A 26,831-nucleotide genomic window follows, 5' to 3' on the forward strand; every position below is an offset into this window, starting at 1 on the left:
TGAACCTACGAAAAGGTTCAATGTCTGTATTAGAATATACGACGAAGTTCGATGCGTTGGCAAGGTTCGCTCCTTCCTTAGTCCATACTTATCAGGGTCAGAAGATGAAATATATGCATTGTCTCAACTTGGACATCGTGAGCCAAGTGGATAGCGGTGATACTGGACATCGCACCTATGCCAATGATGTGCAGAGAGCCCTACGAATTAAAGGATGGTGCGAGGTGAATTGAACTCATGCTCCAAAGCCAGATGCTGCAATTCCATCGGAGACCCCCAATCTAAATCGGGTCGACACCCGGAAGCGAAGTAGATTTCAGTCGAGACATGAGGATATCGATAAGTCCTTACCAGGATCTACTAATTGATCTCAGTTTACTTCCTGGAATAGATCGCATGAGAGGAAGCTATTCATGAACGGATGGAGTAATAATGGACAAGAGCCATCCAATAAAAAAAGCCAAGACTTCTGCAAACGACCTGTCGTCGTAATGCATTAGGTGTGGTGGAGTACATAAGAGAGATTTCTTTGCACGTACGTTGGTGTGTTTCCGCTGTGGTCAGGAAGGTCATTTGTCTCGGGTCTGTCAGAATCTAGAGATTAACGTACCAGCACCACAAGAGCAATCGAAAGCAAATGCACGGGTCTTCACGATATGTCAGGATGAGGACCGAGCATGGACGTCCATAACCACCACCAGGAACCAGAAGAAAGGTTAGGACGACTCGGAGTTTAAGGTCATGAAGTTTTTGAAAAACACTATCTTTTGTTTCGCTCTCACTAGTGGATGCTGATAAGCGTTTTCTTGTAAGAGTTTGTTTATAGTTTTCTGTTACCTTTGGGGGAATGGAAGGTGTATAACTGTGCATGCACTGTGGGAGGTTTATGACTTTATTAGTGTTTAATAAAGTATGTTTAAGTACCACTAAACTCAAATCCTATCAGCTAAGGGGTCGAGATGAAGGCATCTCAAAAACGGTATTCCGCACCAAATATGGTCATTACGAGTTCTTAGTTATGTCGTTCAGATTGACTAGTGCGTCAGCAACGTTATGAACCTGATGAATCGAGTATTCGAGGACTTCTTAGACAAGTTCATTATCGTATTCATCAACGACATTTTAATCTACTCGAAGACTAACGAAGAGCATGAGCAGCATCTGGAACTAGCGCTAAGTAGGCCGAGGAAAAAAGAAACAATTGTTCGCAAAGTTCTCGAGGTGTGAATTATGGCTAGAACAGGTTGTGTTCCTCGGTCATGCTGCCAGTAGTGATGGTATCATGGTAGATCCTACCAAAGTAGAAGCCGTGAGGCAGTGGAGTCAGCCAAAGACGGTCATTGAAATAAAGAGTTACTTGGGTCTTGCGGGCTACTACAAGGAGTTCGTAGAAGGATTTTCTAAGCTGGCCATGCTGTTAACCCAACTAACTCGTAAAGGACAGAGGTTCCTTTGGACCGAGACGTGTGAAAAGAGCTTCCAAGAGCTGAAGAACAAGTTGACAACCACGCCAGTGCTCACCATTCCACTAGGAATTGACGGATTTGCCAATAACTGCGATGCGTCTAAGCAAGGTTTGGGCGCAGTTTTGATGCAGCACAGGAAAGTCATCGCATACACCGCACGACAGCTGAAAGATTATGAGACTCAGTATCCTACTCATGATCTAGAACTTGCGACAGTAGTGTTTGCGCTAAAGATATGGCAACATTACCTATACAGAGTTCATTGCGACATCTATACAGATCACAAGACGTTAAAGTATCTCTTCATTCAGAAGGAGTTGAACATGCGCCAACGATGTTGAATGGAACTCCTGCACGACTACAACTTTGATTTGCAATATCACCTTGGTAAGGCCAATAAGGCAGCAGATGCTCTCAGTCGCAAGTCTGTAGCGTTCTTAACAAGTAGGTTAGCCGCTCTTAGCATACGTCCAGTATTGCTCGAGCAGATCAAAGATGCTTAGTACGCAGACGAATATCTTCTTGGGAAGATGTTTAAGGCTCAAAACGGTAAATAGGGTAACTTGAAGTTGGATGAGAACGAAATTCTGAGATGCAATGGAATAGTTTATGTGCCATCCAATGAGGAAGTCAGGAAGCAGTTGATGGAAGAAGCTCATGAGACACCATATTCGGTACATCCATGTGTGACAAAGATGTATCAAAACTTGAAAAAGGTGCATTGGTAGCCAAGAATGAAGAAAGATGTAGCTGAGTTCGTCCAGAAGTGCCTAACATGTCAACAAGTTAAGGAAAATCATCATAAACCAGCTGGAATGTTCCAACCACTTGAGATTCCATAGTGGAAGTGGGAGCAAATAACGATGGATTTCGTATCGGGTTTGCCAAAAACCATAGCTGGTCACGACTCAGTTTGGGTCATTGTCGACAGGTTGCCAAGTCAGCTCATTTTCTGTCCATCAAGACTACTCACACCATGGATAAGTTCGCTAAACTCTATATAAAGGATATTGTACGTCTCCATGGAATTCCTAGCTCGATTGTTTTTTATTGTGGTGCTCGCTTCACATCCAAGTTTTGAAATAGTCTACATGAGAACTTGGGGACTTGTTTGAAGCGTAGTACTGCTTTTAAACCCCAAACCGAGGGTCAAAGCGAACGAACGATCCAAGCGTTGGAAGATATGCTTCGAGCTTATGTGTTAGACTTCCAGGTCTCGTGGAGTCGTTACCTTCCGCTAGTTGAGTTCTCGTACAACAACAACTATCAAGCGACGATCGGTATGGCGCCGTACGAAGCTTTGTATGGACGGAAGTGTCGCTCTCTAGTTCACTGGGATGAAGCTGGTGAGAGCAAATTTATTGGACCTGAAATGCTAGAGTAGACCACTGAAGCGATTAAGAAAATCCAAGCTCGAATGAAGACGTCCCAGAGTCATCAGAAGAACTACGCTGACAGGCATATGAGGCCTCTAGAGTTCGAAGCAGGAGAGAAAGTTTTTCTGAAAATCTCACCTATGCAAGGTGTGATGAGGTTTGGAAAGAAAGGAAAGCTCAGTCCGAGGTATGTTGGACCTTTTGAAATCTTTGAGCGTGTAGGTAAGACAACTTATCGCTTGGCGTTACCGCCATCCATGTCCAACCTCAATGATGCGTTTCACGTGTCCATGCTATGGAAGTACGTGTCTGACCCTTCACATATTCTACAAGAGCAAGATGTTTAGATCTCTCCTGAAGTTAGATATGAAGAGCCAACTGTTTCGATTCTTGATCGCAAGGATAAACTTTTGAGAAACAAGACCATCCCTTTGGTCAAGGTATTGTGGAAGAGGCACGCTGTAGAAGAAGACACCTGAGAGCTCGAGAGTGAGATGCAAAAGAAATACCCTGCTCTGTTCTAACTTTCGAGAACGAAACTCTTTTAAGGGGGTAGTGATTGTAAATGATAAATTTTGAATCTCTCGACTTGTAAATTCACGTTTAATAAACGAGCTTCCGTTTGTTACAATTAAAATTCTTGAATGAATTATGGTCATATAAGTTTATTGAATTAATTTTAATTATTTTAAGGTAATGAAAAATCTCAGAATAAATAAAGGATTTATCGAGTTCGTCTCGAATAATAAATTATTTTTCGAAGAAATATTCCGAAATTTAATTTAAGAAATAAATTCTCAAGGACGAGAATTATTTCCGAGAAACCTTAAATATATTTAAATTAATCGAGAACGAATGAGAAAATTCTCGGTTTAATCATATAATTAAAATCCGACCGGTCACAGATTTAATTAAATAATTATGTGATGAAGGATATAATTGTAACAATATTCAGGACTCATTTGAAATGTATTTCGAAAGTGGAGTCAGTTTGAGATAGAGAATGAAAGGAGGGATTTAATGAATAAATTCCGAAAACTTAATCATATATGTAGTTTTTTTTCTTCTTCATTCTCTTCTCCTTATCTTCTTCTTTCTTCTTCTCCCCCTTGCGAGTCTGCAAGAGGAACAAGAAAAGAAAAAAAAAAAAAAACCAAACAACCAAGCTCAACAACATCCGGCCATCATCACCATCACCCATCTTCATCTTCACCCTTGTTCTTCTTTCTTCCCCGTGCGCCACCAAGACCGCGCCTCCAGCTTGTGCGCGCGCTCCGACTGAGATGAGCCACAGCCGGTGCGAGCCACCGAGACGCCGAACCAAGGGAAAAACGCCGGGAAGAGAACAAGGAAGCACCGGGGTCAAGTAATTTCACGAATCAAGGTGAGGAAACCTTTTCCCCCGAATGGATTTTTGGAAATTAGGGTTCTTAGTTTGGAATTGGGGCTTTTGATTTCTGAGCTTGATTCGTGGAATTGAAGTGATATTGGACTTGTTTTGGTGCTCATTTAGGTTGAGAATTGGATTGGTTGTGTTAAGTTCTTGAGTTTGGTCGGAATTTTGAAAAACAATTTGTTGTGAATAGCCTCTGTAAATTGACGTGGGCAGGTCAATACGAGTTAAGTTTGGATTTGTTGATATTTTTCCTGGATAATAGACGTTATGAGGTTTCTGAAACATCCAAGAACGTGTAATTCCGTTAAGAATTGAGTGAGATATAAATTTTTGAAATTTGTAGTTCATAGCTGGAAAACTGGGAATACCGAATTGATGAACTGTTTTTGTGGGATGTTTTTTAGTTGGTTTTATTGAAAAGTTTAATGATTTTGTGACAAGTTTAATGACTTTGTGACATGTTGGTTCGTTGTTTAGGTCGGGAATTTCTCGGATCTCGAAGTGAGACTGAGAATCTAGTTTTTAGGATTCGAGTCGGGAATCGGTATTATGTTTTGACTCGATGCTCATTTTTCTGGATTTCACAGCTTATTCATAGATTGGATCAAGACGAGTGAGAGACGGAGGAATCGAGCGTATCGAAGCCAAGACATAGCGAGTTTCCGTCGAGCTATTCTGGGCAAATGTGGAGACATAGGTCAACTACTTACCTAGGATAACCCCGTTTTACGTGCATCTTATGTGTTAGTAAACAAGAGTAAGTGAAAACCTTAAAACAAACACACTAATAAGATTAAGGCTTCGGCCATCTTTCTTGAAAATGTAGACTCGGGTTTTGCCCGTGAGGTTCAAACGCTAACTTGAACTAGCCACGATGTTATCTTGTTTTTTTAGATCCCTCTGTTAACCGTAGTGGATAGGTTAGATCAAGGGTGACGGGAGAGCATAAATCAAACTATTGGATTCGAACCAAGGGTGGAAGTACCGGGAGTCACATCCCGAGTCTTCTTCCTAAAGCACTTAACGATCACGAAAGAGAAACATTAATTCTTTTGGGGTTTATCCCGAGATGCTCTCTTGTAGTAGTATAGATGTATACTCTGCGTGCTGCAGGGTATCCGAACCTTAATTGAACGGTTGTCGGTGGTACCCACAAGTCAACGACTTGTGTATGTGGCAGACCAAGGTAGTCTGTATGGCGCTGAGTACTCAAAACTGGGAAGAACTCAACAATACGGGAAGACGCCTCGAGCGAACCCGATGGTAAAGGGCAGTCGCCTCAAGCGAACCCAATGATAATGAGCAGTCGCCATGAGCGAACCCGATGGTAATGGACAGTCGCCTAGAGTGAACTCATTCAGCAATGAGCAGCCACCTCGAGTGATCTTGTTGTCATGCCAAGGCGGCACACATGCGCCGACGTTAGATGAAGATGGTACCACTAGTGGATCCCAGACAGTTTTAAAACACCCAAGCCACCGTAAGATCGTTGCTCGAGGTCTGATGCTGATTTCCTGTCGTTCTAGAGATCGTAGCAGGAGAGGATGCACGATCTGGTGGAGCGGCAAGTATGTAGGTAGAGTGTGCTCACGCGTCAGTCATGCTCTAGTCTGAGAATCTAGCTGCATCTAGCGCTCATTCTGCATTCTTGTATGCTTGTTTACACGTCACATGGCATTTAGTTTATTTTCTTTCCTAGATAGACTCCTACTTACTGAGTCACCCGACTCATAATTTTATGACCCTTGGTCATGTAGATAAGGGGAAGCTCGTGAGCAAGAGGCGGAGTTGTAGACCGAGACCGAGCGCGTATCGCCTTGACCTATAGGCTATGGGGTAACCAGAGATTCATTAATTATGTAAAAACGTTCCGGAACGTATATGTATAGGAGTCGCTATAAGACTCTAAGTTGTAAAAGCGAAAAATCACCCCGGGTTTTCGCAACTCTTATGTGATATTTTGTTTAATGTATGTGTTTATATTAAGAGTTATATACAGATTTGAGTTGATCAGTCGCGGTTCGTTGGCGAGCTGTCGCTCACGGGTCGTGACACGTTTGTTGACATATATGTGAACAAATCGTCAAACAAGCCCAGATTTGTTGACATACATGTCAACGATTTTCGTTTCGTTTGTTTGTTAATATACATGTCAACAAATCGTTTCGTTTGTTGACAAATATATCAACGAGATATGTTATTTTTTTTAATCATTGACAAATTTATACTAGATGCATTAAAAATATCATATACAATATACAAGTACGATGAAGGCTCGCTGCTCGGGCTTTCTGTCAACAAATCATGTCATTTGTTGACATATATATCAATAAATTATGTCATTTGTTAACATGTCAACAAATTGTGCCATTTGTTGACATATATGTCAACAAATCGTCAAACAAACCCAGATTTATTGACACATACGAGAATCAGAGAAAAAAAATTTAGAAAAAAAGTATATAAAAAAAGAAGAGGGTAAAAAATGGATACAAAATACTCTCTTTTCACTAATAGAATTGTCAAAATTAGCATTTTAGTTGAGAATAATAAATGGGTCATCAACGACTAACAGATTCGGCCTTTTCCTTTAAAATACTTACTTGGGCGACCCGTCAGATGGAGGGCTGTGATGAAATATGTTTTAACCTTGAGCGCTCTCTCTCTCTCTATATATATATATTTATATATATATAAGTAAAATAGTCTATTTATACAATTTATCAGTTATTAGAACAATATACAAACATTATTCTAACGTACGTAACCGAAAACTGATGGATTTAAGTCCTAACAAAATCATATAAATTGACCACTTTAGACCAAAATAATAATGACAATGTCACAGAGGCTTGGACAGCGGACACTTGGAGATTTAAACCAAAAACGTTTATACAACTGCAACATTATTAACCGTCCTGCGGTTCTATAGTGTGATACAATGAATGCATAATATTTTTCTGTTGTTAAATAAATATATAACAATAACAGTGAATGATATTCGATGAATAATAATTGACGAGATTGCGCGAAAGGGTCACGGGTGCCACGTTTCCACAAGATAAGGGCCATTGTGCCAAAAAAGAAATAAGAGACCGCCTTCCAAACTCGTAAAGTAAATATATCTACTTATTCAAGGTGCTTCGCTGATGCAGAGGAAGAACTTTCATGGCGACCATCTTTGCTCTGGTTAGAAACCGATGAATCGTTCCATGGCGCGTCCATGGACATGACTACTTGTTCGCTGTCGTTCGAGTACGATGAGAAGTCAGTTTGGCTTTCAAACGCCAGCTTCTCAAACGCTTTGAGCCTCACCATGCTGTCCGTCGAGCTGCGTTTGATTTCCGGTGCTTTGATTGGAGCTTTGCCTTCGAGCATGGCGACCACAGAGGACATGGATGGTCGGAGAGAGGGAGACTGGTTGGTGCACAAGAGAGCCAAGTTTAGCATAGCCATGGCCTCTTTCTTTGAGTAGTTTGACCCAAGCCTTGGGTCCACGAGTTCTAAGAGCTCCCCTTGTTCTTGCTTGACACAAGCCTTTAGATACAATTTCATACATAACAGAAACAAACAGTTAGCACCTCTGAAATATGACTTGAGCTAAAAGTTACACGGGTGCCAATAGGTAAAGCTGAACCGAGAAATTTAAGATGTTTTGGATTCCCAATTATGTGTTAGAAATTAATGACATTTATCCAGTATACAGTATATATAAAATAAACAAACAGAACACAAGGCAGTAGAGAGAAGTTCACTATATCAAAAAAATATGTTACAATTAAAGAGTATTCGAAAACTAGTAGAAACACCTAAGAGAAAGTGACAAAACTCAAGGCGGAAATACGAAAAATATAGTTTGAATATCATATTTTATCGCACCGCGGGTATTTCAGGCCTGTTGGCCGAAACCCGTTTAGGTCACAAAAACCGTTACACTGAGCTAAGGTGTGCGATATAACTTACCCAATCAAGAAGATATACAAACTCCTCTTTTGGCCTGTAATTAGTGTTGCTCTTCCCACTGGCGATCTCTAAAGCTACAACTCCGAAGCTGTAAACATCTGCCTTGTCAGTAAGGTAACCTCTTGTTGCGTATTCGGGGGCCATGTAACCACTGCAGAGAAATACATTACACGATATTGCCATGTAATTATCTTCAGAACTAGGCAACTAAAATATACAGGAAAGAAAATGTACATCGTTCCAGCAATTCGTGTACTGATGTGGGTATTCTCTTCCTCGTCAAGTTTGGCCAAACCAAAATCCGAAATCTTGGCATTTAGATCCTTGTCAAGAAGAACATTAGTTGCTTTTATATCTCTGTGAACAATTTTCAAAGCTGACTCCTCATGGAGGTACACTAATCCTTTCGCTATCCCCAAACATATATTTTGTCTGGTTGACCAGTCTAGATGCATTTGGTGTTCCTCGGGTCCTATTAAACCAGACGGCGAGTGAGAGAAGACAATTTTTATCCAAACCTAGAAACTACGAAATTGAATTAAAGATGTTCAAAAAGTACCAAAAAGTGCACGGGCAAGACTATTGTTTTCCAGGTATTCATACACGAGTAGCAATTGCTTTCCTTCGATACAGCAACCATGCAGTCTTACGAGATTAGTGTGCTGCAATGCCGATATCATGCCTATCTCATTCAAGAATTCACGGTTTCCCTGCTTTGATTTGGCCGAGAGCTGCTTGACTGCAATTACCAAGCCATTTGGAAGCACACCCTAAAAAAATTCAAACAGCTTATATCAATATCAAACAGTGATACCGATTATTTTTTTTCCTAAACGGAAGTGTTTACATGTATTACCAATACTCGTAAACTTTTTGGATACCTTGAAGACTGGTCCAAACCCTCCTTCGCCAATCTTATTTGCAGAGTCAAAGTTACCAGTGGCAGATTTAATCTGTCTCAATGAAAAGTATCCAGTCTGAAGCTCTAATCCACGTAGTTCTACAAGAGTATTAGTTTAAATCAATAAAAATAAAAAATCGCACATGCGAAGCAGTGGAAGTGTAAATTATTCCTACCTTCATCTTCAAGGTCTTTCCTGCCTAAATATCCCATCATTCGAAGCGCAAATAATGCCAGTGTGACCAAAACACATGACAGCACTGCAATGCCAATAATAGTTCCAGCAGATAAGCCTCTCCAGTCCTTATCTGCAAATATATATATATATATATATATATATATATATATATATATATATATATATTGAGATACTGGAGAAAAGTGAAGCCAAAGATAGGAGGCGAAATTACTTGCTGTCATGCTAATAGCCGATATAAGAGGTCCATATACGCCACCATCGAAAGGAATTACTGTAGTCCCTTTTCCAGCCCAGTATAAGTGGATCTCTAGAGTTCCACCATCAACAATAATATCGCTAAATGTCTCATTATAGCCTTTGTTAACACCGCCAGCCTTCTCCACAATATTGAAATCCTTTGCACGTAACTTTCCCTGTTCGTTCAAACATTTACTTTCTTGCGATAGAAAATTTCGCTCTTCAAAAGTTGACATTTATAGGGGGTCAAAATTAGATACTCACTTGGATTGATATATCGAAAATGCGCCTGCCAAGACTGCTATATGTCTGATCGTCGGTGAACATTATTTCAGCAAAGTGTAGCGTCACTTTATAGCTGCCTTGTCTCAGGCAACGCCCATAATACTTGAGTGATATTGGGGCAATGCGAGCTGTTTGGAAGATTCTGAGAGACGGTTGGTCGGAAGACTGAATGTATGGTCCTTTTGAACTTGTGGACTCCCTATAAGACCCAGTAAGACTATAAGCCCATCTGTCTGATGAAGAAAAGTACGATGGCCCACCAGCGGTTCTGTCTTCTTGATAGTCATCAACTCTTTCACCTCCACAGTTGATGAACAAAGAATCAACTGCAAGTACGACGGGGAATAAATTAGCATATATGTCAATTGGACTAGATGATCCATTATAATTGAATTTAAAAATCTTCTTACACCGTTGTCCCGATAGGCAAGGAAGGTCCCTCTTGAAGCACCATGAGCTGCTTACAGGATTTGAATTTTGGTCATAAGATATGTATGAAAATGTATATACATTTATGTAACATACAATACACGAGATACTACCACATACATGCACGAATTGATGTTCCGACTTATGAAACTTATATTTGAAGTGGGATTGGTATGTGTAGAAAGATAATTCCAACAATTGGGGTAATGTATAACAAAATTATGCGGTGTGTCCTACCACTAAACAGACCTAAAAATTTTACGATCGAATCACAGAAGAGAAAGCTCGAAGAGATGAAATAGAGAAAAAGAAAACTAGAAAAACTGTTTCATTGATTGAGAATTGGGGACGAAGACCCAATTTAAGCGTACAAGAGTAAAGAGAAAATTACATAAAAGACCTTAATTGTTTAAGTGAAGGGAAAAAAGGTAAAACAATAAAACCTAATAATCTTATAACAAACGTTTAAAAGATTACTTAGGACTAACGAAACAAACTAAACCAAATACAAAAACTAAAACCCAGAATCCTAATACTCCCCCTCAAGGTGGACGAAAGAGATCCTTGAGTGACAGCTTGGACATGATAAGTCGCAGAGCTGGAGAAGGAAGCGGTTTTGTAAATGCATCGGCCAGTTGGTTTTGTGTGCGAACTGGTAACAGCTTGATGTTTCCACGCTGCACATGATCTCGGACAAAATAGAGGTCAATCTTTATGTGTTTTGTCTGTTCATGGAACGCAGGATTCGATGCAATGTCAACCGCTGCTTGGTTGCAGAAAAGAAATATTGTACCGCTCTGAGTGGCATGGAAGTCACGTATCAATTGCTACAACCATATAAGTTCACTGGTGATTGATGCCATGGCTCGATATTCTGCCTCAGCTGAAGACCGCGAGATTGTACTCTGCTTCTTGGATCGCCAAGCAATGAGTGAGTCACCAATGAAGATGCAAAATCCCGTAATAGATCTTCGAGTATCCGTTCAAGTTCCCCAATCAACATCAGAGAATCCCTTGATCTGTGTTGAAGAATCCGCCGCATAAAAAATGCCTTGTCCACGAGCACCCTTGATGTACCTTAGTAAGTGATGAACTGCCTGCAAGTGTGTATCGCGAGGAGCTTGTAAGAATTGACTCAAGGCATGAACTGAATATGTAATATTAGGCCTAAAAATGGTCAAATATAACAAGCGACCAATAAGACTCCTATAATGAGTAACATCAGCCAACAGAACCCCATCTTCAGAATTCAAAGTAACTCTGGGGTTCATAGGAGTAGTGACAGGTTTAGAGTCAAGGAATCCATAGTCTTCCAAAAACTGCAAGGCATATTGTCTTTGACTGATGACAATGCCTAAGGCAGACCTTGCCACTTCAATACCAAGGAAATACTAGAGGACCTAAGTCCCTCAGTTTGAACTTGGAATGAATAAACTGTTTGACCAGGGCAATTTCATCTAGATTTGGACCTGCCACAATGATATCACCAACATATAAAAGAATGGCAACAAACTTAGTTCCATCACCACGTGTAAAAAGGGAGTAGTCAGACTTGGATTTAGAGGCTTGTTTAAGCCCATAAATCGACTTGTGAAGTTTACAAACACGTTTAGGCCCATCATTCCTTTGCTCCCCCTGTTTATCATAACCCAAAGGTAAGTCCATGTATACTTCCTCAAATAATTCACCATTTAAAAAGGCATTGTTGATGTCCAACTGAACAAGAAAGCAATTTTGAGAAGCTGACAAGGCTAAGAGTACTTTGACAGTAATAAGTTTTGCCACCGGAGAGAATGTGTCAATAAAATAAACTCCTTCTCTCTGGTTATAACCTTTAGCTACCAAACGTGCTTTGTGACGAGCTAGTGACCCGTCTGAGTTGAATTTATTGGTATAAACCCACAGGCAACCAATAGATTTCTTGCCCTGTGGCAGAGGAACAATGGACCAGGTGTAGTTTTCCTCCATACCTGCTAATTCATCAGCCATTGCCTGTCTCCAATGTGGATATTTACAGGCTTGATGATAATATTGAGGCTGATAATGAGCAGAAACAGATAGGATAAAGTTTTGAAAATGCTCAGATAAACCATCACAAGCGCGAAAATTTGAGATATGATGTGGTGAAGGAAGTTGTACAACTGATTTGGAACTTGTGAGATTACAATGGTAGTCTTTGAGGCGTGTGGGAGGTGCACGTGGACGTCCAGATTTTCTAATAATGGCCTCATTTGTGATAGGGGACTCAGATGTAGATGGCATTGTGTCATCTGGATCATCATGTAGTTCTTGATCTTCTGAGGAATGTGGTGTTGGAATGTCCTGTGCAGGTTGTTGTATTTCCTTCATATGTATTTGATCATTAGAATTAATATCTGTATGATCAAGGTTTGGCATAGGTAGAACAATGTCAGGGAAAGGGTCAATAGAATTAAACTTAGACTGAATAGTATGAAATCGAAAAATTTGTAACCCTTAACCTCGGGGGTATAACCAATGAACACGCATTTCCGTGCACGTGGTTGGAATTTTGTGCGATGTGCCTGCAAAGTTGAAGCAAAAGCTAGACATCCAAACACCCGTAAAAAATCATAATCCACTGGTTTATGAAACAAAAGCTCATAAGCACATTTTTTAGACAAAAGAGGTGTAGGAGTTCTATTTATCAAATAGACAGCAGTCATCACACATTCATACCAGTAAACAATGGGAATTTGAGATTGAAAGTATAAGGAACGAGCGACATTTAATAAGTGCTGGTGTTTCCTCTCAATCACTGAATTTTGTTGATGTGTTTCAACACAGGAAAACTGATGTAAAACACCCAGCTTTGAGAAAAAGTCAGAAAAGACTAATTCTTTGGCATTATCAGATCTGAAATGCTTGATAGTACAAGAAAAATGATTAGTAACCATAGCACAAAATCTAGGGAGAATCTTGTGAACATTAGATTTATTTCTGATGAGAAACACCCAGCAAAATCTGCTCTAATCATCTACAAGAGTTGAGAAAAAATCTGAAACCTGTGTGTGAAGTAACTGAGTTTGGTCTCCAGATATCAAAGTCCACAAGATCAAAGATATTTTTAGAGAGATTAATATTGCTATGAAAAGGTAATCTACGTTGCTTAGCAAGAGGGCAAATGTAACAAGGAACATTCTTATTGCAGGAAATGTAAGACAGCCTATGTTTTAAAGATTCAAATCTTTTAAAAGATAGATGTCCAAGCCTATTGTGCCAAGTCTGAGAAGTGACGTTGTTGATCTGAGAGTCTGAGTCATCTGAGAGCACATACAAGCCTTCATGTGTCTCACCCCTGCCAATCGTCTTCCTCTTCAAGGCGTCTTGGATTTCAAATAAATCATGTGAGAATGATATAACAATAGAGGGATCTTGTGTCAACCAGTGAACAGATATCAAATTAAACTTGAAATCATATACCAATAAGGCATCTTTCAGCACAAGATCTCTACTGATATGAATGTCACCACAGTAAAAAAACAGGAATGACTGTATGATTAGGTAAGGTGACAGTAGAATTATGTAGAGCTTTCATGCTCTGAAAGAGACTTATTGGAACAAATGTGACGAGTAGCTCCTGAATCAAGAATCCATCTAGTGCTAAAATTAGAGACACGACCTGATCTTTATTATAAAGGCATGAACCTGTGTGGAAGGTTGTCATGTTGATGTTTGTATGGCCTTCAAGTCCTATTGGAGCAGCGAATTGATTTGACAGCATGTTGATGATCTGGTGAATCTGGTCATTGGTAAGGCTTGGTGTTGATCTTGTCTTGGAGTCTTGATTGTTGAGAGATCCTTCAGCAACATTCGCTTGGTTCTTTGACTTAGGCTTATATCCGGTTGGATAACCATGTAATTTGTAACATTTGTCAATTGCATGACCTGACATCTTGCAGTGAGTGCACATCGGACGATCCTTCTTGTTGAGCTTCTTTTGGTCATTCACAGCCATTGCCATGGGATTGGATTGATCTTGGCCTGATGAGGAGTCGGAGCTCACTGACCTTTGCTTTTCATCCTGACAAACCATCGAGAAAACCATTTTGATCGGCGGTAAAGGATCCATGAGAAGGATCTGACCACGCACAGTGCTGAAGGAGTCGTTGAGTCCCATCAAGAACTTCATCACATACTCGCTGGTCATGAAGTTGCTGAGTTCTTTCGATCCTCCACAAGAACAGGTACACGGCGGCTTGTAATTGCTCAACTCTTCCCAAAGGATCTTCAATTTGGTGTAGTACACTCCCACTGTCATTTGATCTTGTACCAAGTTCATGATCTCTCGACGCAGCTCAAAGATTCTTGGACCATTGCTTTGCTCATACCTCTCTTGTAGATCTTTCCAAATGTCCATCGCTGAATCTCCATAGGTCACACTCGAGGAGATTTCCTTTGCACACGAATTTAGGATCCAGGCGATCACAATGTTATTGTTCCTTCTCCAGGAGTTGAGACGAGCCAGATCAGAATCATCAGGTTTCGAAATTGAGCCATCGATAAAACCTAGCTTATTCTTGATCTGCAGACCCATCTTCATCGATCGACTCCATGAATGAAAATTCTCACCATTCATTTGTTGCGTCACCAAGATCATTCCTGGCGAATCAGTATGATGCAAGAAAAAAGGATCAATCGCTTCATCGATTGAGGCCTTTCGAGATATGACTCCAATCACGGATCTTTCTCCGCTAAAAGCTTCTTCACTCGACATTTTGAGAAAGATGAAGAAGGAAAAGGAGAGAGAAAGAAAAGATTAGTTTCTATGGTGATTTGATCAGAACGCGATTTGCGGACTATGCTCTGATACCATTTTACGATCGAATCGCAGAAGAGAAAGCTCAAAGAGATGAAATAGAGAAAAATAAAACTAGAAAAACTCTTTCATTGATTGAGAATTGGGGACGAAGACCCAATTTAAGCGTACAAGAGTAAAGAGAAAATGACATAAAAGACCTTACTTGATTGTTTAAGTGAAGGGCAAAAAGGTAAAACAATAAAACCTAATAATCTTATAACAAGCGTTTAAAAGATTACTTAGGACTAAAGAAACAAACTAGACCAAAACTAAACCAAATACAAAAACTAAAACCCAGAATCCTAATAAAAACAACTCGATAATCAAGACTACACAGAAGCAAGTAATAATGAGACACTTACCTTGCATTAGGAGAAGATGGGTAGCTTGAAACTAGATTCCTGTTACACACACACACCCCGCAAATGTTAAAAAGCATAGGTGCCAATCCAGTCTATGGACACTTGGAAAAATTTGTTCATAAATAATCTTACAGATATATATTTTTTTTGAAACAAGAATCTTATATTAACAGGCTAAAAGTGCCAATTTACAAAAAGAGAGAGCAAAACGCTCTCCAGACCAATTCATAACCTCCCACAACAAACCAAGAGGTCGGTCAGAAAAAGGTACCAAAAAAATCTTACAGATATTTCATCTCATCACAAATGACTTCGGGCGTCCCACTAAAGTTGTTGTGAGATAAATCCCTGCAAGTAGAGGATTGAGTGAGCTTAGTATTAAATGTCTTAGTTAAGAGTCAATGAAAGATAGATGAAGGAGATCTGAAACTCGATCCTATTCATATGAAGTTGAGTCCATAGTCGTGTGACAGAGAAGTAAACTAACTGTGGCCTTTTTTCTGTGTACATCCAACTCGGTACTTCTCCAGTCAGGGAATTGCTGGTCAAAAACCTATACCCACGTATTGCACTTTTTTCAACAAACAGGTACTTGGCAAGCACACACAGATAAGTAGATAAATAAAAATAAAACGGAGCTTCTGCTTGATAATCTCACAAGTTACTCAGTCCCCATCTTTGATTCCATGGAATTACACCAGTCAAGTTATTAAAGCTTAGGTCTCTGCAATGAAGTCAACAAAAATTATAGTATCAGATGTATATATTGTATATACAGTTTATGTATTATGCTACAGAAACTGGTGGTTCTTAGGAAGACAAAGGATAAAAAAATCAAGTTTTTTAAACATAAGAGAATGGAAACCCATAAACATGAAGTAGGAAAAGAAAAATCTTGGAACAGTTAATTTTCTTGTCATAATGGGCACAAGCACTTACAATGTTCTTAACTCACTAATGTTCTTCAAGTAGCCTGGAATTTCTCCATTGATTGAGCAGTTCCTCAACACCCTGCACACACACACACACACACACACACACACACAAAAGGTGATACCAAGGACTTGTTTAGTTGAGAGAGCCACAACAGAAGTATTGTATAGGATTGTAGATATTGTTTCAGGAATTCAAGTCATACTAAACTCACAATGTTTGCAAGTTTTTCAAGTTCCTCAGATCAGGGAAGGCTATAGCTGACGACTTTATATCAGATATCCTCCTAATAAAAACTCAAGCCAATCAGTTTACATACTGCATTAACTTGTTATCACTTGGATCATTAAACTGAGCATGACACAACTAGATACAAAACGATTTCCTCACAATTCTTTTAAGTTGGTCAAAAGAGATAAATTGGTAGGAATTGGGCCTTCCATGGATGTCCCTTGCATATTCCTGCAATGAGTTACTCAGCACAAAAAAAAAAAAAAAAAAAACACACACAATGATTTTGAAGTACTCAGCAGCGCCTACAGTTCCTCAATTTTGGTCCACTTCCCAATAAAATCAGGTATTCTTCCTGAAATTCCATTCCCGTCTATCATACTGCAGTCAGGAAATGAGGACGGTGAATCTTTGAATTCAAAATAAACAAACCTCGTAAGTATTGTACTTTATATATAACTTACAACTGGGTTAAGTTCTTTAAATTTCCGAACGTTTCCGGTAATGTTCCTGTAAAATTATTTGACGAGAGAACACTGTCCGATCGAGAAAACTGTTATCAGTCAATCACCCTCAAGGCATAGCTAGCAATAAGCACCATAGATATCTCTTGAGACCCAGGTACTGATTTTTCAACATGATAAGGTTAGCAGTTGCATATGGAAAATGGTCTGAAATGAGTGTCACATAAAGCCTATGGGTTTTTATACGCTGTAATATGTTGTTAAGGCATACAATTTTACGCTATAGCAATAGGATTACGCAATGATGATCAGCTATTTTATTGTTTTTTCTTGTAAACTTCTCAAATTAGTTTCAACAACAAAAAAGAAATTTGGTAAAAAAAACAAGAAGTCGGGTCTTACAGTTTCTCTAAATTATTTAAATCCCCGAGTGCTTCAGGAAGGTCTCCATCCATCTGATTTTGATCCAGTACCCTGCAAAATAAAAAAAAAAGATCAATCTTCTTCAAACTACAAAAGAAATTTGATTTTTGACTGATTACTCACGTGACTTACAGCTCAGTCAGCGATGAAATGCTGGCGATCTCAGCAGGAATCGAACCACTGAGTCGGTTTGACATGAGGGACCTAGGGCACCGAAAGATTCAGATTTTAATATCGAACCAGGAATTCGAATGAATCGACACAAGTGGTATTGGACTTACAAATTTCGCAACGGAAGACGAGAAAAGCTCGGAGGAATTCGTCCATGGATGTAGTTGCGAGCAAGATCACTGTTAATCGAAATCGAACAAGAACGAAAATAAAAGAAAGTATAAATGGGTGATTCTAAAGATACTTGAAGGATTAGAACATAAAAGAAAAACTTATTGGCCAAAAAAGGCGCCAAAATAAGACTGCGTTTGGTGGGACGGGAAAGCTTTTCCACACATATATGGGGACGAATTCTCTTGAGGGAGACGACATATATTGAAACTTTAAAAACTTGTAAACGACAAAACATTAACAGTTCAAATGCAAACTGTATGAAATTAGCAAAATATCACCCCAAAAACAAAAACACAAAACCTTCAATTTGAGCCAAATGACATATTACGCATGTGTTTTATACTGATAAATTTACATAAATATTTTTAAAATAGCTAAAATAAACATCAATTTTTTAATTAACAGAAATGAATGTTGTATACCGATGTCACCGGCTACAATCTCATCATAAATAATCACATTATTTGTACTAAAACACCTTTTACAGGTTGTTCACGGGCTTCATGTAATTCAGTAAATACAAGTTTTCTCGAAGTATCTTAATTCATAGTGTACAAAACTAAATGTGACAATATAAATTCCAATGTATATTTAACTTCCTCACACAGCTATTAATATTTATGGTTATATAGCTACCAAAGTTCTAGATAGCGATAGTTTACTCACAGCTCTTCCAAATGCGTAAGATTTCCGAATTCTTCTGGCAGGGAACCCGTTAAGTTGAGACTCTTCAAGAAGCTGCAATACCCTTATATTACATACATTTGTAGTGCAATCCATATATGTATTAATGTATACATATATATATATATATATATATATATATATATATATGTATGTATAATTTATCACTGAGAATTATTTTGAGGAAAACCTACATTCGGTCCACGTGGCAAACCGTGTCATTATTATAAGTACAATTGCATGTGACATTATGCGTAATTCTGTCGTCCACTATTGTGTTATTGAAGTCGCCATTTCTACATGAAGCTTCACTGAGGGGTTTCCAAAAACGGTTCAATTGTAGTTTCTTCGAAATCACTTGAAGAGTTTGAACTGCACGCCACAAATTAATGAAAAGTTGTTAATCAAGCAAATAACTAATATATAGATACATATGTGTCTGCGCGCGTGTAAAATAATTAATCTATATGACCACACATAAACATTTTTATTTTCTCTTTCGCTAAAAACATAGAGAAAGAGGAAAAATTTAAACATCATTTTATTTAATTCTTCGAATTTTTCTAATTTTACTTAATTACTGCCCTCTAATTTTCATATGAAATAAAAGGCATCTGCCTTTCATTTTCTTGTCAAATTATTTAGCGCCTGAACCAACTAGTTGACAAAAATATTAACACCGTTCTTAAAAAGATTAACAAGACTACTTAATTATAAATATGACGACTGTCTGATAATTAATTAACAGACCAAGTGCTCTTAACTAACCTTCTTCTTGAGGCAGAAGTTCAGCGTTTGATCCCAGAAAACTTAAACCCAGACATCCATAAACGATAATTACAGGAACAATATGTATATTCCTGAAAACCATTATTTTGTTCAGAGAGAGAGAGAGAGAGAGAGAGAGAGAGAGAGAGAGAGAGAGATGTATGCTAAATTAAAGATAAGAAGAATAATACTATAAAACTGAAAATTAGACCAATATTAAATTAGGAAACTAACACACTTAAACTTTCGGAAGTGTTGTTTGACCAACTTTCATTTAATATTAGGTAAATAGATACAGACTCGATTTATTTACATATTTTTATTTTCCTTTTTGTTATTGCAATTAAGCTTTTCGAACGTGAAAATAATGATTTATGGTTATTTACCAAAAATTTATTAGAGGTTGACTAAATAAAAAACCATATATGTAAATAAAACTATATATTTAATTGTATATATATGTGTGTATATATTGTTAAAACAATTAGGCCAATAGTCCAATATGTTTTTAAAAAACAGTCAAATTTTATTTAATTAAGAAAATAGTCCAACACACCGAAGTAAATTAAATTAATTGTTTTAGTTCATTTAATTTGCTTCGACTTGATGAGTTATTTTCTTAATAAAATAAATTTTTAACTAAAATTTTAACAGAAATTGAGAGATTAAATAATTGTAACAAATTTTTCTATATTCTTGTACAAGGCTTCAAGTCTTCGACTAAAAGTAAATTGGAATTGTATGCATTATTTGGTGTCAAAAGTCCACAAGCAATGAATAACAATCCGTAAAGAACGTCATATCTAAAAGCTAAACACATGAAACATTCAAAGAACATAAAAGAAAAGGTTCACAGTACTCATATAAGTTTATTGACATTAGAAAGGCCAACGAAAAATATGTTAAACCCAGCATTATAAACGAGATTAGAATTTTCCGATGTAATATGAGTATATTTATAAAATAATTGGCTACATAAGTCACCTAAGCTATAGGAATTGTAAATTAGCCAACATTTGATAAATACTTTGTAAATAGCCAACTTGCATATGTGGCAGTCTATTAACTACCTAAAATATATGTTTGACTTTGTTAAATAAGTCTTTTATTAATCTGCTAATAAGTTTACTTGGCTATTTACAAGAAATTAACTAAAGGTGGACTATATCTCAATCCACTATATCCGTGTGGCTATATAGCTTAATAACCCTATATTTATATTACACGCCAACTTGTTAAACATGTTGTAAAAATTTGGTCGTACATACTTGTATTTGTGAAGATTCCACGGTACTCTGTGTTGACTACACCACAGAAAAGGCCTATATATAATAACGACACTTAATAGAGGAAATTACTTGGTGCTATCGAATTTTTTTTCATTTTAGGGGAAGATGTGCATATGATCAGAATAGACCTCTTTTTGTTCGGTGTTCTTGTCTCCTTGATATTACATGTGCCGTTCTCGAAAGATGAGTGGTCGTAAATATGACCCCTACGTAAATATGGCCCCTACCATGTTGGTCCGCGAACTCCATCGTTGACTTGGTGTGTAAGAAATTATTTTCTCGGGAGGACAAGTGGCCGAGATCAATAATCTAGCATTTTTCTCTATTCTCTTTAGAGTGATCAGTTTTAATTTAATAATAGTATTTACCTCCTCAGAGTAAAATGAGAGTACGCCGACATCAATTGTATGATGGCTTCTGTTAATGCGATTTCTCGGATAACATTCACGAGACACGCGTCGGGGTGCGAGCTTGCGACGTGTCTCGATCTTGTGTTGTTGGGGTTACGTTTCCTCGGGTCTCGAAAGAGTGGTGAAGGTTTGCTTCCTCTTGAGAGTCTTTTGGATAGGTGATTATATTCTTCTCGCCTTCTCTTCGTTATCTTTTCTTCGTCTTGAATCTTTCTTCTCTTCTTTCCGTCTTCGTCTTTGTGTTTTTCTTGATTTTTTCTCCGTCTTCGTCTTTATCTTTTTCTTGATATTTTTCCGTCTTTTTGGCGTATTAAGTACTTTGAGAGCATTTGAAACTTTGTGGTTCTTTTTCTCTTGAATTTGGTGTTTGGAAATAAATCTTTTGCTTTTGTATTGGGTTTTTTCTAGAGAGAGAGAGATGGAAAGGAAGAGATAGAAGTTGTAGTTTTTTTTTATTTCCTTAGACTTGGTTTTTCTCTTCTTCATCATGGATGGTATTTATAGGGAGAGTTAGTTGTCTCAAATTGTGAATTCACACTCGTGGGAGCATTATGGGCTCTGAGACGTTAGGGGCTCTGCCTTCAGAGTGGTTTGCGGTTCAGCCTACAGAGCCGTTTTGCGGCTCAGCGCTCAGAGCCGCTTGTGAGAACATTGAGGGTTCAGAGCCGTTAGGGGCTCTGCCTTCAGAGTGGTTTGTGGCTCAGCCTCCAGGGCCGTTTTGCGGCTCAGCATTCAGAGCCGCTTGTGAGAACATTGGGGGCTCAGAGCCGTTAGAGGCTCTGCCTTCAAAGACGTTTGTGGCTCAGCCTCCAGGGCCGTTTTGCGGCTCAGCATTCAGAGCCGCTTGTGAGAACAATAGGGGCTCGGAGACGCTAGTGGCTTTGCCTTCAAAGCCGTTTTGCGGCTCAGCCTTCAGAACCGCTTGAGTCATTGGGCATTTTTCTTGTCGTTTTTGCTCTAGGGACGTTGTTTTTATCTTGTGAAAAATGACAGCATAACATTAACTCCCCAGTTTCTTGTGCGACTCGTCGCGCGAGAAAATTAACTGTCTTGAATACTATTTTGAGCTCCTTTTGCTGGTGGCTTCCCCGGGCCTTTACCCCCTTTTTATATATATATATATATATATATATATATATATATATATATATATATATATATATTTGTATGTATGCATATATACTCATTTACATATATTTTCTGAAATAGATATTTGTTTTTTTTTTTTTGGTGTAGATGCACGTGAGTGACTTTTACTCTTCTGGTACTTCTTTTTCCCACTTCTTATTTCTTTCTCCCTTTTTTTTAATGGTCTCTTTCTTGTCTTCTTTAACTCGTTTCTTTCAAAAACAAGGAAACATAAAGGAAAAACCATATCTCCCATTGATGTCGTCCAACCAACAAGGGGCAACGGGCCCACCAGCCCCGACAATGTTGGCCTTCCAAATCAACGTGATTTCCCCGAGCCTTTACTTCTTTCTACAGAAACTTATTTCACCATCGATGAAATTTCTAATGCTCTTGACTTTGAAGAGAATATTGAGAAACTTTCTCTTTCTCTAAGTAAAGACAGGGACTTTAAGGATTATTTATTTGACAGTCTTGATATGAGCGGAAACGAGCCGGCGATCGTTCCTTCGGTCGAGGGTGCAGCGTTGTCTTCAAGTAGCGGTGACCGCTTGCTGGTCTCGGGTGTTCCTGACGGTGGGGCCTGGTGCGACGAGGGAGTTCCGGGTCTAGGCTTAGGACCGCGGGAGTCGCCTCGGTCTAAGGCTTCGGCCTCGGGGCCTCCTTGTTGTGGTGATTCGCGTCTTCCAGATCTCGCCAGCGGGGTCGCGTTGCGAGGGCCGAGGACCGTCGACTCGGGCGGTGGCGGAGTTAGTTGGGACGTCGTTGGTCGGTGTGAGGAAGGTCGAGTGGTCGTGGCTCCCGGTGTGGAGCAGGTTGCGGGTGGGGGCTCGGCGTGCGTGGGTGGCTCCGTTCCTCGCGATTTTCTGGTGATCGGTGCTCTGCAAGGTGGTTCGCAAGTTGGCGGGGCTCCGTCGAATGAGCTAGGAGATTCAGCGAGGTCACCGGTCGGAGCCGTCGACTCGACGGGCTCCGGCTTTGGTTCTTTGACACGTAGAAGTGTGGTTCTTCGAGACCATGGTGCAAGAGCCTTGGCGGCATCCAAGAGTGCGGCGTCCGCAAACGAGGTTGACGAGGGCGAGGCCAACGAGGCGGCGTGTTTTGACTCTGATTTTGACGAGGCGGAGGTCCTGGTATCTCTAAGCCGTCCCGTCTGTGGTACCGCGTCTCCCGCGGTTTCAGCGAGCATCGGGTCCTCTTTGGCGACAAAACTACAAGGAGTCGAGGCGCTCAGTGATGCCCATGGACCATGGGTTGTGGACTCGTCCTCCCGTTCGGCGCCGAAGGGTCCGAGCATTGTCAAAGATGTAGACGCCTTTTCCCTCGGGGTGGGCTCTGTTGATGGTTTAGGTGCGGCTGCCCCTTGCGGTGGTGTGGGCGTGGTGATATGCGATGATGATTTGGTCAAAGATTTGATTCTGATTGAGGATATCCTGGCGACCGAAGCGTATGCGAAGCGGTCGAAGGCTCACGTCGTAGGACTCGGCCCTGAAGGACCGTTCTCCGGTCTTGATGTGATGAGTGTGACGACTCTACGGCGGATCGAGATCTTTCGGAAGCGGTTTGGGATTCCGCCGGGTATTTCCATCATCGTACCTTCGGTCACTGATGTCCCAAGCCAGCCCCCGCCCGGTTACACCGCCGTCCACGTTGATAGCTTGAAATACGGTCTTCGATTTCCTGTGCATCCTCTTATCCAATCGTTCCTTGAGAGGACTGAGTTGGTCCCGGGGCAACTAACCCCAAAGAGTTACTTGATCATGATTGCTTGCTATGTCCTTTGGTCTCGGAAGAAGCATAGAGAGATGTCCATTGTTGATTTTCTCGGGTTCATGACTTTGGCTCGGAACCCCCGCACCAAAGGGTCATTTTTCTTTCGGAATAGGAACAAGAATGGGCAAGCGCTCGAGGACCTTCGGGATAGGGACATGGGTTGGCCGGACGAGTGGTTTTACACTCGTCTTAATTATTTTGGAAAATTCTCTGGCTCCTTTTGCGAGAATCCGGTCCGGACCGTCGTGCCTCTCGACCTCTTCATCGATGAGTCTTCTCACTCCGAGCGTCTCATGGCTCAATATCGGGACGAAGGCTTGTGGGCGAGGATCGGTTGACATCCTTATAGGTCACCAAGCAAGACTCCGGGGTCTCCGGTGTTGTCACCTCTATCGACATCGACGAGGGCTTCGATTGGGCTTCATTCGACGGTATCGGCTCCGCCGATTTCTCACCCCCTCGTGATGGACCGAGATGGTATTTTTGCCTTTGGCTGGAGTCTAGGCGGCCTAGATATTTTTATTTTTTTTTTGTTTCTATTTTTGGTGTGCTTCATTCTGTCTTCATGAATGCATCTATTTACTCAGCCTTTTTTTTTAAGGTACCATGGCTGACAAGACGAGGGGCGCTCGTGAGCGGAGAGCTTCGCCCAGAGGGGAGCTTCCCATCCCCTCCTTCTAGCGCCAAAATATTAATGCGATTTCTCGGATAACATTCACGGGACACGCGTCGGGGTGCGAGCTTGCGACGTGTCTCGATCTTGTGTTGTTGGGGTTACGTTTCCTCGGGTCTCGAAAGAGTGGTGAAGGTTTGCTTCCTCTTGAGAGTCTTTCGGATAGGTGATTATATTCTTCTCGTCTTCTCTTCGTTATCTTTTCTTCGTCTTGACTCTTTCTTCTCTTCTTTCCGTCTTCGTCTTTGTGTTTTTCTTGATTTTTTCTCCATCTTCGTCTTTATCTTTTTCTTGATATTTTTCCGTCTTTTTGGCGTATTAAGTACTTTGAGAGCATTTGAAACTTTGTGGTTCTTTTTCTCTTGAATTTGGTGTTTGGAAATAAATCTTTTGCTTTTGTATTGGGTTTTTTCTAGAGAGAGAGAGATGGAAAGGAAGAGATAGAAGTTGTAGTTTTTTTTTATTTCCTTAGACTTGGTTTTTCTCTTCTTCATCATGGATGGTATTTATAGGGAGAGTTAGTTGTCTCAAATTGTGAATTCACACTCGTGGGAGCATTATGGGCTCTGAGACGTTAGGGGCTCTGCCTTCAGAGTGGTTTGCGGTTCAGCCTCCAGAGCCGTTTTGCGGCTCAGCGCTCAGAGCCGCTTGTGAGAACATTGAGGGCTCAGAGCCGTTAGGGGCTCTGCCTTCAGAGTGGTTTGTGGCTCAGCCTCCAGGGCCGTTTTGCGGCTCAGCATTCAGAGCCGCTTGTGAGAACATTGGGGGCTCAGAGCCGTTAGAGGCTCTGCCTTCAAAGACGTTTGTGGCTCAGCCTCCAGGGCCGTTTTGCGGCTCAGCATTCAGAGCCGCTTGTGAGAACAATAGGGGCTCGGAGACGCTAGTGGCTTTGCCTTCAAAGCCATTTTGCGGCTCAGCCTTCAGAGCCGCTTGAGTCATTGGGCATTTTTCTTGTCGTTTTTGCTCTAGGGACGTTGTTTTTATCTTGTGAAAAATGACAGCATAACATTAACTCCCCAGTTTCTTGTGCGACTCGTCGCGCGAGAAAATTAACTGTCTTGAATACTATTTTGAGCTCCTTTTGCTGGTGGCTTCCCCGGGCCTGTACCCCCTTTTTATATATATATATATATATATATATATATATATATATATATATATATTTGTATGTATGCATATATACTCATTTACATATATTTTCTGAAATAGATATTTGTTTTTTTTTTTTTTTGGTGTAGATGCACGTGAGTGACTTTTACTCTTCTGGTACTTCTTTTTCCGACTTCTTATTTCTTTCTCCCTTTTTTTTAATGGTCTCTTTCTTGTCTTCTTTAACTCGTTTCTTTCAAAAACAAGGAAACATAAAGGAAAAACCATATCTCCCATTGATGTCGTCCAACCAACAAGGGGTCAACGGGCCCACCAGCCCCGACAATGTTGGCCCTCCAAATCAACGTGATTTCCCCGAGCCTTTACTTCTTTCTCCAGAAAGTTATTTCACCATCGATGAAATTTCTAATGCTCTTGACTTTGAAGAGAATATTGAGAAACTTTCTCTTTCTCTAAGTAAAGACAGGGACTTTAAGGATTATTTATTTGACAGTCTTGATATGAGCGGAAACGAGCCGGCGATCGTTCCTTCGGTCGAGGGTGCAGCGTTGTCTTCAAGTAGCGGTGACCGCTTGCTGGTCTCGGGTGTTCCTGACGGTGGGGCCTGGTGCGACGAGGGAGTTCCGGGTCTAGGCTTAGGACCGCGGGAGTCGCCTCGGTCTAAGGCTTCGGCCTCGGGGCCTCCTTGTTGTGGTGATTCGCGTCTTCCAGATCTCGCCAGCGGGGTCGCGTTGCGAGGGCCGAGGACCGTCGACTCGGGCAGTGGCGGAGTTAGTTGGGACGTCGTTGGTCGGTGTGAGGAAGGTCGAGTGGTCGTGGCTCCCGGTGTGGAGCAGGTTGCGGGTGGGGGCTCGGCGTGCGTGGGTGGCTCCGTTCCTCGCGATTTTCTGGTGATCGGTGCTCTGCAAGGTGGTTCGCAAGTTGGCGGGGCTCCGTCGAATGAGCTAGGGGATTCAGCGAGGTCACCGGTCGGAGCCGTCGACTCGACGGGCTCCGGCTTTGGTTCTTTGACACGTAGAAGTGTGGTTCTTCGAGACCATGGTGCAAGAGCCTTGGCGGCATCCAAGAGTGCGGCGTCCGCAAACGAGGTTGACGAGGGCGAGGCCAACGAGGCGGCGTGTTTTGACTCTGATTTTGACGAGGCGGAGGTCCTGGTATCTCTAAGCC

General features: G+C 40.6%; 2 protein-coding genes across 3 annotated transcripts; one reads left to right on the top strand and one right to left on the bottom strand.

Annotated features, from left to right (window-relative positions):
* Window positions 1–1,807: 1,807 nt before the first annotated feature.
* On the top strand, window positions 1,808–2,850 carry LOC149401284 (uncharacterized). Its single transcript, XM_089610652.1, has 4 exons — window positions 1,808–1,939; window positions 2,024–2,140; window positions 2,398–2,478; window positions 2,584–2,850. The coding sequence occupies exons 1-4, from the start codon at window positions 1,808–1,810 to the stop codon at window positions 2,848–2,850; spliced, it is 597 nt and encodes a 198-aa protein (XP_089466778.1).
* A 4,189-nt stretch (window positions 2,851–7,039) lies between these two features.
* On the bottom strand, window positions 7,040–19,442 carry LOC149401285 (putative LRR receptor-like serine/threonine-protein kinase At1g53440). Of its 2 annotated transcripts, none has more exons than XM_089612358.1 (24): window positions 19,282–19,442; window positions 18,708–18,885; window positions 18,496–18,567; window positions 17,766–17,834; window positions 17,617–17,688; window positions 17,464–17,535; window positions 17,062–17,133; window positions 16,907–16,978; window positions 16,757–16,828; window positions 16,581–16,652; window positions 16,373–16,444; window positions 16,092–16,157; window positions 15,921–15,986; window positions 15,719–15,781; window positions 15,434–15,472; window positions 10,234–10,280; window positions 9,803–10,149; window positions 9,513–9,714; window positions 9,279–9,362; window positions 9,083–9,201; window positions 8,761–8,971; window positions 8,436–8,673; window positions 8,202–8,352; window positions 7,040–7,775 (listed from the first exon to the last, which is right to left on the bottom strand). In XM_089612358.1, exons 1-24 carry the CDS (start codon window positions 19,382–19,384, stop codon window positions 7,368–7,370), a joined length of 2,967 nt encoding a protein of 988 aa, XP_089468484.1. In that variant the 5' UTR covers window positions 19,385–19,442; the 3' UTR covers window positions 7,040–7,367. The 2 variants fall into 2 exon arrangements, with proteins under 2 accessions (XP_089468484.1, XP_089468483.1); XM_089612357.1 differs by having other exon boundaries at window positions 9,279–9,410; window positions 19,282–19,441.
* Window positions 19,443–26,831: the final 7,389 nt, after the last annotated feature.

The sequence above is a fragment of the Urtica dioica genome, chromosome 4, assembly GCF_054948205.1.
Source record: "Urtica dioica subsp. dioica isolate 48M chromosome 4, U.dioica_male_clone48M_v1_H2, whole genome shotgun sequence".
NCBI lineage: Eukaryota > Viridiplantae > Streptophyta > Magnoliopsida > Rosales > Urticaceae > Urtica > Urtica dioica.

What these genes read in the sequence shown, in the direction of transcription:
- LOC149401284 (XM_089610652.1), top strand. Translation starts at nt 1,808, where the DNA reads ATGGAACTCCTGCACGACTACAACTTTGATTTGCAATATCACCTTGGT. An exon ending in CTCATGAGACACCATATTCG is followed by an intron (nt 2,141 to 2,397) that starts GTACATCCATGT and finishes CATTGTCGACAG; the next exon opens with GTTGCCAAGTCAGCTCATTT. An exon ending in AACTCTATATAAAGGATATT is followed by an intron (nt 2,479 to 2,583) that starts GTACGTCTCCAT and finishes ACTTGTTTGAAG; the next exon opens with CGTAGTACTGCTTTTAAACC.
- LOC149401285 (XM_089612357.1), bottom strand. Translation starts at nt 19,384, where the DNA reads ATGGTTTTCAGGAATATACATATTGTTCCTGTAATTATCGTTTATGGA. An exon ending in TTAAAGAACTTAACCCAGTT is followed by an intron (nt 16,979 to 17,061) that starts GTAAGTTATATA and finishes TCCTGACTGCAG; the next exon opens with TATGATAGACGGGAATGGAA. An exon ending in TTGCCTATCGGGACAACGGT is followed by an intron (nt 10,150 to 10,233) that starts GTAAGAAGATTT and finishes TCGTACTTGCAG; the next exon opens with TTGATTCTTTGTTCATCAAC.